The sequence below is a fragment of the Aulostomus chinensis genome, chromosome 4 (assembly GCF_037954235.1).
Source record: "Aulostomus chinensis isolate RoL2024-O1b breed Wild chromosome 4, RoL_Achi_v1.0, whole genome shotgun sequence".
Taxonomy (NCBI): domain Eukaryota; kingdom Metazoa; phylum Chordata; class Actinopteri; order Syngnathiformes; family Aulostomidae; genus Aulostomus; species Aulostomus chinensis.
This window is the reverse complement of record NC_141323.1, coordinates 2,201,536-2,213,992: the sequence shown is the minus strand read 5'-3', so window position 1 is coordinate 2,213,992 and position 12,457 is coordinate 2,201,536. Positions and strand designations below refer to the sequence as shown.

Sequence of the window (12,457 nt, the reverse complement as noted above, 5' to 3'; positions counted from 1 at the left end):
CTGATAAGAGAAATATTGATTCATGTTGCTTTAAGGCTTGAAGGCATCAAAATTCATACACAAGCTTGAAGTTAATAGGCTGAAATATTAACATTTAAGTCTCAGGTGTCAGTGGGTTCCAACACAAAAGTTTAATTCATGTGTAAGACTTTGTTTTTTACAAATTCTGTGATGCTGACAGTGAGTAAATACACAATCCCTCCTGCTTGCCTTTTTAGCGTTATTTTACATTTTGATTTATTTGAGATTAAAAGTCTTGCAATATATTGATAATCCTTTTATAGCCTGCCACTGTTGTGTATTGTGATAGAATAATTCACTGAGTTGCACGGGGATTTTCGCTCATAATATTGAGCTTAGCGGTGTAGGTTGAACAATTTTCAGCGCAAACTACAAATACAGCAATGCAGTTGTTGTTCTCTGCTACGTATGCCTGCAATGACCGTGAATTTTGACCATCAATATTTTTTTCCCAGTCATGCTGAAGTCCTAGAGGAGACATAAAAAATATTCTGTATGCTAATTTTTCAGGCTGTACCAAGTGGCTGTTTTGCAACCCAAGGGTCACTGGTTGGATCCTCACTTCCCCTTGACCATGTCCAAGTATCCTTGAGCAAGATACTGAACCCCTACTTGCTCCTTATGCCCTGTAACGGACTGGCGACCCCTCCAGGGTGAGCCCCGCCACACCTCTCGCCCAATGTTAGCTGGGATAGGCTCCGGCTCCCCCAACCGACCCTAAATAGATAAGTGGTATTGAAAATGGATGGATGGAACGTTCTGTCTTAAACGGCAAGCTACTGTCAGACCTCATAAGAAAATGTAAAGATGGCATTACTTGAAGTTCTTCTACAGATTACTCAAGCCCCCTTATGAGGGGAGGTCTCATCCATCATGACTCTCTCATTAGAGGAAAGCCCCTCTGCCCTATGTGACCCTGTACTTCCATACTTAGCTTGTATAATTGGACTTGTATGCTGCAGTGCTCCGCAAACACGCACATACAAACACACAAACACAATGCATGCAACAGTACAACACACGCAAAAATATGCAGATTGTGGATGCAGATACACTCAAACACGGAATGTGTGTCTTTGCATGACCAGAAACGCTAGAGGGGAGTCAGCCTGAAGCACAAACACTCATACACACACTTGAGTAGAGACAGTGTGTGTGTGTGTGTGTGTGTGGCAGTATGCAGTGTTGTGTATTATATAACAGAATTTAATGTGCTCTAAGATGCCGCATTAGGGATTAGGTTGATAGTGACTGAGCTGCAGATTGCCTCTTACACTGTTTGTGTGTGTCTGAGTGTGCACATAGACAGATTGAATTCTTCTCATCTTAACCACAAAGTACACACACTTTGCAATATTACTCATCAGGACAGAAGGAATGTGTTTCCTCTGTCATCTTGTTAAGCGGACACATGTGTCTTTCATACGCAGAGATGTTGGATTTAGGTTCCAGACATAAGAACTTGCAAACACTTTCCAACTTTCAATAAAACTGCTTCATTTCGGTGTTAGACCTTCACCTGACAATGTTCATTTGGAGTGTTGGATGCATTTCTTGCTCTCTTACACATCTGTGACATGAAATAAATGGGTAAAGCATTCCTCTGTTCTGAGACAGCTTGAAACCATTCAACATTTTTGGCACCCTTAGGTGTTTTTCGGCGGCAAGTCCTCTCATTGTTGAGTATAGTCGATCAAAACTTTTTCTCCCAGACTTTTTTTTTTTTTTAAAGAAAAGCTCTTTATGAACTTACTAGTATTTACCAATTGTGAGAGAATTTAAATGTTTTAGCTGACGGCTGCATTACAGCATCATGGATATTTGAAATCGCTGCAGCCATTTCTACATGTCACGACAAGGTAAATGCGGATGTAACTGATCAAATCAGTACTTGTCTGTCACAGTTTAGCGTGTCACCACCACAGTAGTAAAGAGTCCTTAAACCTGGAAATAAAAATGATTTTTGAACGCTGGGCTCTCTCATCTTAAAGTAATTTGTTCTTGTGGTTGGGTTTTATGAATAAATGTCTGCAGTAAAGTCTGTTCTTTTTACAAACTTAAGTTATTTTAACTTTTTTTTTCTTAAGTGTAAAATATGTGGGTACGCAGTGCAATGGTGGTTGCAATCAAGTGCCGAAACAAGACTGCAGAGGTTGTTGCAGAAAGTCCAGTATCAGTGGTGTAGTTTGTCCAAAGCATAATGTTAGCTTAGTACTTCTGACCATTGCATTTAGGCTTGTAAAATCAAAAAAAAAAAAGTGGTGTGCATTTGTGAAGATTGACTTGCTGAACCAAATATGTACCTCTCAGATGCTTTTATTTGTCACGGAGCTTATTTCCAGCAATGGGTCAAAAATCCAATGAAAAAGTTCCACTTCCACTGCCATTGTGTCGAGAGAACCCGTCGCAATGCGAATTTCCAGGCTGGCCTATGAAAATCTGTTGTCCCTGCAGCACTCTGTTCTGGTTAGCTAGCATACCATGTTATGAGATGGAGCTGCTGACGACAACATGGATGTGACATGGACTAAGCTTCCTAGGGAGGTGTGTGTCAGGTGTCAGTGTACGGTGCAGTGTAGGGGACAGTAAGAAAGAAAGGAAGTTTATCCCAGCAGTCAGCTGCTGATTTCACATTGAAGAGGTGAACATGGTTATTATCCTGGACCTCAGTATAAGTTGATCTGTTGTCAGAATGTGGTCAACAGTGAAATACTTGAAATGTTGTTGTCAAAAGATGTTTTCTCAACAAGTTGGGTGAAGACATGCCAGTCTTTTGTCAAATACTTGATGTACTTTTGGTTGAAGATGCCTTTTTTTATGGACACCCAAACTATATTCAGAGAACTCTGATGAACACCACCATGCGTTCAAAGTATTACGAACAGAAGAAAGGTGTGTAATAAAAACAAATGAACTTAAATGTCACAAACCCTTTGATATTCAAAGCTCACATGGAGCTACAGATGAAACTTTGCTCAATATACCTTCATTTATTACGTATTAATTGACTGCATGGGAGAAAAGCCTTTTAAAATAAATGTTTTTGAAAATGCGTTTCTTGGAATTATTTGTCAAAGAAGTCATTTTAATTATTGTATCAAAGTTAGATTAAATTATTGAATAAATATTAATTTGAACTACCCACATAAAGTAGTGTTGTTGTAACCCATTTTAGTGTGTTAAAAAAGAACTCTGACATAGTGTTAAGGATAAATCCTTTAGTGTTAATTTAACCCAGTTTAGTTAGCTAAAAACAAACTCTAACTCAGTGTTAAGGATAAATCGCTCAGTTAGAGTAGTAACTCTGACACAGTGTCAAGTAATTAACTATTTTGAAAGCGTTAATTTAACTCTGTAGAGTGTGGAGCTATATAAACCCTGAAAAAGTGTTCAAATGAACTCTGCGGGAGTTCAATCAACACTCCACTTTTTGCTGTGTTATGCGCCATAGGTTACAACAGTGATTTGATGCAGCAGTATAAAGCAGGCTTTCAGCTGCTTTGACGGTGGTGAGAATAGCTGCTAACCAACACACAGCCCTTCCATTTTTTCAACAACGCACATCCCCCAACTATTCTCCATAGTGAAACAAACCAGAGCAAATCACTTCGTAAGAGCTTTTTAAAACATTAAAAATTGATGTCCTGAGCAATGTCGTCTGTTGTTAGTTTTTAAGGGATTAATATGTCACGCCACTAAAGCGCCAAACAAACTTAAGTGACTGCAAATAACCTATCTGTCTTACAATGCCTGTGTTGCTGGTAGGTAAGTGTGTGGTGTTGCACAACTGCAGCACGTCATGTGTTGCCCTAAAGACGTCAGATTGGCGCGGCAGTGCAGGCTTTTTTTTTTTTAAATGCTATAATTGTTTCAACCCACTTCTAGCAACAAAACCTCAAAGACCATTCTCTCTTTGTATGTGAAGAGTTTACACAGCCCCAAGTAGACGTGAAATGCTGTTTATATTGTTATTGCAGTTTTAATAAATAGTATTTTAGTCATTTATTAAATCCAACATCCTGTCCTTAATCATGCTGTATGCTGACAATTTTATTTCAAATTCAGGCGATGTGTCGCATCCCAGTTGGACAAGAATGGATGGGTCCAAATGTCAGCCTCATCTGTCTCATCCTTACTGTATACGGCTTGCTGCTTCCCTAATCCCCATAATCCTTCTCACAAGTGTTAATCACTCCAACTATTAGGAGTGTACACACACACACACACACACTCCTACTAGTAATCACAGTTGCCTTGGAGGTTTAACATGATCAGCATGTGTTTCTCCTAAATCACCATCTCTGACTTGTAATCTTTCAACCTTATAACTCTCTGTCTTCCAGTTTGGTGCCATTTCAAGCAACCAAGCTCATTTCTCTCCAGATCTAAAGTGGTGGCTCATGATTGTGGTAATTTAGTTTGTGTGCACCACTTAAATATATAGCTCGTGTTGTATAATTAATGCAGTGATAATTTATTGATGTTTAAAATGCTGCAAGTATATATATATATATATATATATATATATATATATATATATATATATATAATTGATTCTTGATGTTTACTGTGTATGTGAACCATATAATGATTATAATGACTTGGGGATTAAGCCTTGTTTGTTGCCATCTCTGTGTGAAAGTTGATGTGGAAATGGGTCACTCCATCTGGGTGATATATGAAAATTAAAAAAGAAATAAAGACAGTCATTGCAATCAGCAATGGCAGTAGGGAGTGTATTTCATTTACTCGAGAAAAATAATTGCTGTTTTTCTGAATTAATGACATAATCATCTCATTACTTCAGAAAAAAACAACAACAGTTGATTAAAAAAATCTGCTTCCTTTCTCAATTAACAAAATAGTTTGTGGTATAATTCAGCATGAAGCTCTCAGCTTCATGACAGCAATCATGTCCGGCCAGTCTAGTATTATCCGGGGTTTATTTTGGTTTGGGTTGGAGACATTGGCAACTTGTTCATAACATACTGTACTGCTGGAGGTTTGTTATCAGGGTTCAGCTCATAAGAAATATCCATAGCTTCAGCGCTAATGATAGCTTCTTGTGTGACTTAGAACCTCCCGTGGAATTTTGAGCTTGAGGTAATTTTTCTCCTTCTTTTTAATTTATAAGGTAATTTTTTTCAAAAAAAAAGTTTGTATAAATTAATCAGAGAAGGTGTCTATCTAAAACAACGTAATCTTTTTTTCCTCACATCAATGCAATAATACACTTCTGGAAGTAAGCTTTTTATTAACTGTATAAATCCCTTAAAAAACACGCCAACTTTGTCATCCTCTCCAGAGCCAGACCAGACGATTGATGCAGTAGTGCACCCTTCTGGGCGGCATGGCTCAGGGTTAGAGTGGCCGTCTAGCAACAGAAGGGTCGCTGGTTTGATCCTCGACCCAGGTGACCATGTCAAAGTGTCCTTGAGCAAGATACTGGACCCATAATTGCTCCTGATGAGTAGGTTGGTGCCTTGCATGGTAGCCATCAGTGGGTGAATGAGATGACACTGTAAAACGCTTTGAGTGCCGCTAAGGTAGAAAAGCGCTTTATAAAATTGAGTCCATTACCATTTCTCTCTTACAGAGCCATGCTGATTGCTAGTTAGCTTAGCACAGGGACTGGAAGTGGTAGTTGTCAGCAGGTCTCAGTGGGTCTCTGCTTGTTCATGCAGCACAGAGGAGAGAGAAGTATCTTTCTTCTTGTCTGACTCCTAAGAGGATGGACGAATAACAATATTTCTGAAAAGGTTTGTGTGTTCCTCTGATGCTGAGCTGTGCCATATCACTATGGGAGCCACAGTAGATATGTCTTCTCTTGCTGTATGGCCTTTACATTATACATGTAAGCTGTCAAAGTAGTGAATTTCAAGTGTACAAATACACCATTTATAAATTATACAAAAGGAAAAAGATTATGAAATCAAAATTATGTATTAACAAGTTTGACATTCTTCTCAAACAGCAGTGCTACATTTGTGTCTCCACAGTAGATTCATCAGTTTTATGTCTTCAACCATATTTTCTCTAAAAGCACAATGTAAAGTAGGTTTGCCTAGTCACTGAGTAAAGACCCCGACCTGTCACACTGGCCGTTAAACCATCAGACTCAGGTTAGTGCATCACTCCAGCTCCAAAGTGGATTAAGTGTACAGCATAAGTTACTGTGATGATAAAACATTAAGCCTGAAGTTTCCCTACAAGCCCACAAGTATTATAGGCCTTAAGAACCCAGAGTTGAATTTGTATTGCTACCATGGTTTGTTCTTCTTTAATGAAGTATAAATGTTTGTGAATGATCATGTGGTGCCAACAGCACTTCATTTACATCAACAAACTCGCAGCTAGTCTATATAATGAAAAGACAGAAGCCTAGTCTACTGTGTTTTTTGCAAATTGACCACAAAACCACAGACAGTGAGCATCTCTCTATTTTTACAACTCTGTTAGTGCCAGAGCAGTGTTTCTTTTTCATTTTCATTCTAACTCATAGCTAAATTGGGAGAATTTGTGTTGATTTAACAATTGTGTCATTGCATATAAGACATTAACCTGGGTATGTAGAACTAGCTTTGCAGTGCAGTCCTAAAGTGGCCAGTCAATGGCACAAACAGTTCTGATAAAGGGCAGACTGTCAGGTCACATGATGGAAGCAGGACCCAAACACAGGTATTGACAAGAGGGCAGAATACATCCATCCATCTTCATCTTCCGCTTATTCCTACACATTAAGGGTCGCGGGGGGGCTGGAGCCTATCCCAGCGTCAACGGGCGAGAGGCGGGGTACACCCTGGACAGGTCGCCAGTCCATCACAGGGCCAACATAGAGAGACGAACAACCATTCACACTCTCATTCATACCTATGGTCAATTTAGAGAATCAATCAGCCTAGTCCCCCAAATTGCATGTCTTTGGACGGTGGGAGGAAGCCGGAGTACCCAGAGAGAACCCACGCAGACAACATGGAGACTCCACACAGAAAGATCCGGGACTCGAACCCGGAACCTTCTTGCTATGAGGCCACAGTGCTAACCACTGCACCACCGTGCAGCCGGCAGAATACATATAAACTTTAAATATTCAAAGACTAAACAAAGTACAAGCACTAATTAGGCATCGTGAACACAGGTGAGGTGTCGTGAGGATCTAACAAAGACTGACAGGAGCAACAGAACTTAAATACAAATTCTGCTGATGAAGCAACATGAAACAGGTGGAAGCACATGGGGACAGGTGAAGACACAGGAAACAGGGCTGTGAAATGCAGGTGATTCACTTAAAAAAGGCAGGAAACAGACGAGAGGAAGCAACAAAGGCGTTCTCATAAGGGAAGTGCACTTCAAACTAAAACAGGAACTAGGGGAAAAGTACTTAAAACTAACAAACGCAGAAAAGAATAACTCCAAGTAGGCGGATCATGACATAGCCAAAGAAATGCGAACAAGTCAAGTCAATGTTATTTGTTTAGTGCTAAATCACAACAAAAGTTATCTCATGACACTTTACAAGTAGAGCAGGTCTGATACCACGCTCCTTCAATGAATTTACACCCAACAATTCTCCATGAGCAAGCACATCCTGCAACAGCGGTGACGAAAACCTTCCTTTTAACAGGCAGGAATGTCGAGCAGATCCAGGCTCAATGGGGACGGCCTTCTGCTTTGACCAGTTGGGGTAAAGAGAGCAGAAGAGCAGGGCGGAGACAAAGACAGATAATGGAGGAAGATAGATATACAGAAGGAAAGAGAGAGACAGAGATAAAGAGAGAGAGAGAAAGGAGGAGAGACTGATGGACAGACGGGGACGTGAGCAGTTGATGCTAAGGGTGGCAGCTTGAGCCTCTTCAGGTCTGTAGCCTCTTCCAGCAGCAGCATCAGTCAGAGATCTGGGAGCAAACAGAAAGTAGACCAGAATTTGTAATCAGGCAGGCTGGAATAAATGCAGCCAAATCTAGTCAAAGGGTTTGACTTTTAAAGTACAGAAAAATGTCAAACTTTTAAATGTGGCCTTCCTCCATGACCACGGACATTTGCTATCAGAGACAGAAAGCCTGACAGCTATTCAGACCACACAAGACTATCTTGAGAGAATGCAACTGGCCCAGGAAGCGAATGAGAGACATGAGCAGATAGAAAAAGAAGGCATGGACCACATTCACACTACCTGGTGCAAACTGACTCAGTCAGTCAATCTAATAGTTATTAATGACATCAGATACTTTCAGCCTCAACCTCCACAGGGACTCAACGATGAAGTGAAAATATGTTACTGGTCAAAGTTACTGTGAGAAACACTTTGGTGTGTGCAAACAACAGCAATGCAGTATTTCTAGTAAGGAGAAATGACATCTCCCACGAAAATACATTTGCCCTTTCATTTGGTGCTTGACTCTCTCTGAAAGGAACACTGTTTTGGTGAAGTTTTATATATTCTCCTACATTTCAAGTCATGTGATGTGCATTAATTTTGCAGCATTTAATAAAACCCTAAAACCACTTTTGCTGTTGCAGCTCCGCTTTGTAATATACATTAACCGGATGGTGTATTTTTACCATAAAAACCTTGCCAAGCACATCTGCTATAAATTGATGGCCTAAAATAAAATCTTTGATCCGCCCTTTGAAGCCTTTCCTGTGTCCACTTTGGCAAAGCCATGGCTGTAAATAATGCAGAGCCAACTGTGTCTGCATTTATAGCCAAATATTTGATAGACAGCAGTTTTCTCAGGCTAAAAGCTCTGGATCTGCACACCATTTATCTTTATTTTCTGACGTCTTGTTGTCCATCCTCTCATGTGTTTTCTCTCTCTTTCTGCTCTTCTCTCACTCCAACTCTGTCTTTTCTTTTCACTCTTTAAGCCCCTCTCCTATTTTTGGTCCCAGGTGCATCCATTATTCATATCTTCACTTTGACTTTCTGACTGGAAAGCTATCAACCGAGAGCTATCACGTTTATATTACACCTGAGCATCTACCTGTGACATCTCTCTCTCACACACATACACACACACACACACACATGCACGCACGCACACGCACACACAGGGACGGGGGACAGAGGACAGCTACTACAGTTACATTTTTCATCACAAGGAAGAAAAACACCAGAGATTTAAAAATGGTCAGGCTACACAGAATGTTGTCTGGAATGTCGTTGGAATGTCACAAGGGTCCGCACCATGAAAATTGTATAAAAATGGTGGCATACTGTAAAATCACACTTTCATCTGTGACATGAGATTACCATGTAACCTTCTGGGTTTTGGCCTCTTTTATCAGTCATGGTGCTTCTTCATGATACTATTTATAAAACTGCACATTCTCAGTTTTGTAAGATGAAGATGTACACAACCTCAGCCCGTAGAATGTGTACGCTTGTATGGAATATGCATGTTAATATCTATTCATCATGCTTCTGTACTGGTTGTCAGGGTCTTGTTGATGGGTGGGCATGGACATTTGATTATTGTCTGGATTCTTCATGGACTCCAGTTTTGTTCTTTGTTCTTGAGATTTCTCAATGTCTTTGTGTTTCTTGTTTATGGTTCGTTTTCTGTTTTGCACTGATATCCCTTCCCTCTTATGTCTCGGTTTGTGCTTCCCGTCTGTCCACTTCCTGCCTGGTTGCAGCGGATCACCTGTGTCTCATCAGTCTATCAGTCTACATCAGTCACAGCCTTGTTCTATGTGTCTCTCACCCAATCAGGTCCTTCCCTGCCCTCCTCTTCTCCTACCTGTGCCTTGTTGTGTGATTAGTTGGGTCACATCTTCTGATCAGTGGTTATCCTCCATGTTATTCACCTGTCTGTTTGTTTGTTTCAAGTTTTGTTGGTTGCAAGGTTAGTTATTTTGATTATCAAAGTACTACAATTTCACATCACCTGCTTTGTTCTCTTTGCATTCGGGTCCACCTTCCTCTCACATCCTGATGCTGGTGAGAACTGTGGGCTGGAGGCATTAGGTTAACGCCATATCTCAGGTACATCTTGTGAGTTCCTTCAAATTTTCACAAATGTCCACTGGGTCTCCAGAATGAACTGATAAGATTTGGGTGAATAAAGGTCAAAGTCTCTGTGAACATCACGGAAACACAAAACTGCAATGCAGTGTTTCTAGTCTGACCTGCATGCAATCAATGCTGTACCAAATATAGCCAAAAGCTAATTTCGATGTTAAGTTTCCGGGTGGAAGCTTTACAAGCTAAAACAGAGGCTAAATAAACAGCAAATATTTCACTATAGGGGGACATCATCTGTTAAAAAAAAGAAAAACAATCAGAATGATCATCAATTCATCCCAAGAATAAATTCTCTTTCGGAAGCATGCTATCAATGATCCCAACGTGATTAAAACTGTGAATAAAATTATCAAAGTTCAGTTCAAAAACTGCTCGACACTCCGCACCCCACTGGCCACATTCCGAGTACCTTTGTTCAGTTACTACAGACTTGATTGTCTTTCAGACATGTTTCCACACTTGACTTAAAATTGTTCAAGATACTGCATTCCTGCTGACAACATCTCAGCTGCCTTAACAGAGAAGGTGTCTCATCCTCATGTTGTGCAAAAAAAAATTACTGTTTCACGGGCTTTGGTGACAGATTGTGGATTATTTCTAATTATAACCTTTATGATTATGATTGAATTTGAGTTTTATATTAGGCAGAGTTGCAGAACATATATTGTACAAGAAAATTGGGAATATGATTGTAATCAGCTGTAGCCATAAGGAGCATAGATAAATGGTACTTATGTTGTTGCCTTCACTTGGTGATACAGTGTGTCGTCAAGCAATGCTGGTTTGCTGTGTGTAGCCACTTAAAGAAACCCATTTCTGTGCTTGCACTGAAATCTTGTGGTTTATCCATGCATGTAGTTCAATTTTCTAACTCAATAAAATTCAACAAAAGACCAAGAAAATGACCACTTTCTCTTCATACCAAGTTGTTAATCACTTTACTTGAATAGAACTTGAACATAAATCAAGCCACCCCCGAACCAGGGAATTCATTTGCCCCCAAAATGGTATCCTACATTGTTTCTATTGTTCTGCCATGTAATTTTAACACATTATGTGCCACCACATTAAGTGTTAAAAGTTTGCAGTCACTTTGTGCTTTTTTTTCCTGATGAATCTGGTTTCAGAAGCTGCAACTCAGCAGCAGCGGGGATATGGCAACATAAGAGAGCTTGTGCAGCAAGCCACTGATCCAGCTGGAGATGTTTGCAGTCTTAAAAGTTTTTCCTTGATTTTCACCTGTGGTTGAAGGAGGTGTGTCTTGACATGACCTTAGTTTTAGGCTGAGTTTTCTTGTTGCTTCAAGCTTTTAAAGCTCCTTTTTCCTCAGGAACCAAGAGTTCAAACATCCATGCCAGTATTCCAGGAGTAAACATCTCTGGGAATTGTTAAATCTCCCAGTGACACCTTGAGCTTACTTTACACTTAATACAGCACAACAATGGGAGCGAGAGGGGGGCAGAGAGGGAATATCAGGATTTAAGGCTGCATGGGTTACAGCTCAGCACAGCTCAGCAAATGAGTTACAGTTATGCAAGAGCTCAGTCAGCCCAGCTGGAGATCAGAGAGGGAGAGAGAGAGAGAGAGAGAGAGAGAGAGAGAGAGAGAGAGAGAGAGAGAGAGCGAGCAGCGAATCAAGTGAGAGCACAATGGGACAAGCTGAGGGACAGAGAAAGGCTAGAGAGGTAAAGACAGCATGTGAGCACACAGCAGGCAGATTGCAGACAGAAACATCCCCACACTCATTCCCTCTCCTTCTCTCTGTCATACCTTCCTGCAGCATCATGAGCAGCGACTCTGAGGGGATTTTCCTCTTGCTGCTGAGGGAGTGAGGGAATTAAAAGAAGAGGACCGACAAGAAGAAAAGAGAGGAGAGGAGGGGGAAGTCAGGAAAAGAGTAAGCAGGAGGAATAAGAAACAATCTTTTTCATACAGAAGAGCCAACGCACCTCGCCATGTGAATTCCTCCTTCTCCTCCTCCCCTCACTTCTACTTCTAACTATTCTTCATCATCATCTTTACAACCTGATCCCATGTTTCCAAAAGTGGGACCCACTCCTCAAACCACGGGCATCCAACTGTGGATGCTGCTGAGCCCCTTGGTGTGTGTCCTGGTGCTGGCAAGAGGCTCAACATTGAGCCCTGAGGACTTGCAGAATGCTACTGCCATGTCTCTGCCGGGGAATTGGAGCGCCACGACCACCCAGCTGCAGCCAGACCTGCAGACAGAAGCCCAAACACCCACGGAAACTAAGACAGATGATCAGACAGAGACGCAAACCCCCGCGGTCACCAGCAACTATACAGGTCAGTCTGATTCTTGTTTTGCGTGAGGTTTGATGAGGATTTCTTGTGCAGAAAAAGTTTAGTTAAGGTGAGGGTAAACCAAACCCAAACCTTTTGCTCACT

General features: G+C 40.8%; 1 protein-coding gene across 4 annotated transcripts in view; it reads left to right on the top strand.

The window, feature by feature from the left end:
• LOC147262287 (uncharacterized) overlaps nt 1-12,457 on the top strand; it is a 38,910-nt gene that overhangs the window by 7,855 nt on the left and 18,598 nt on the right. For 2 of the 4 annotated variants that reach the window (XM_086201020.1, XM_086201019.1), the window contains one exon: nt 11,829-12,355. In XM_086201020.1, coding sequence (XP_086057146.1) covers nt 12,082-12,355 — 274 coding nt within the window. In that variant the 5' untranslated portion in view covers nt 11,829-12,081. Of the gene's footprint in view, nt 1-5,902; nt 9,870-9,991; nt 10,010-11,828; nt 12,356-12,457 lie in introns of those variants that run through there. The other 2 variants (XM_086201021.1, XM_086201022.1) reach the window with 2 other exon arrangements.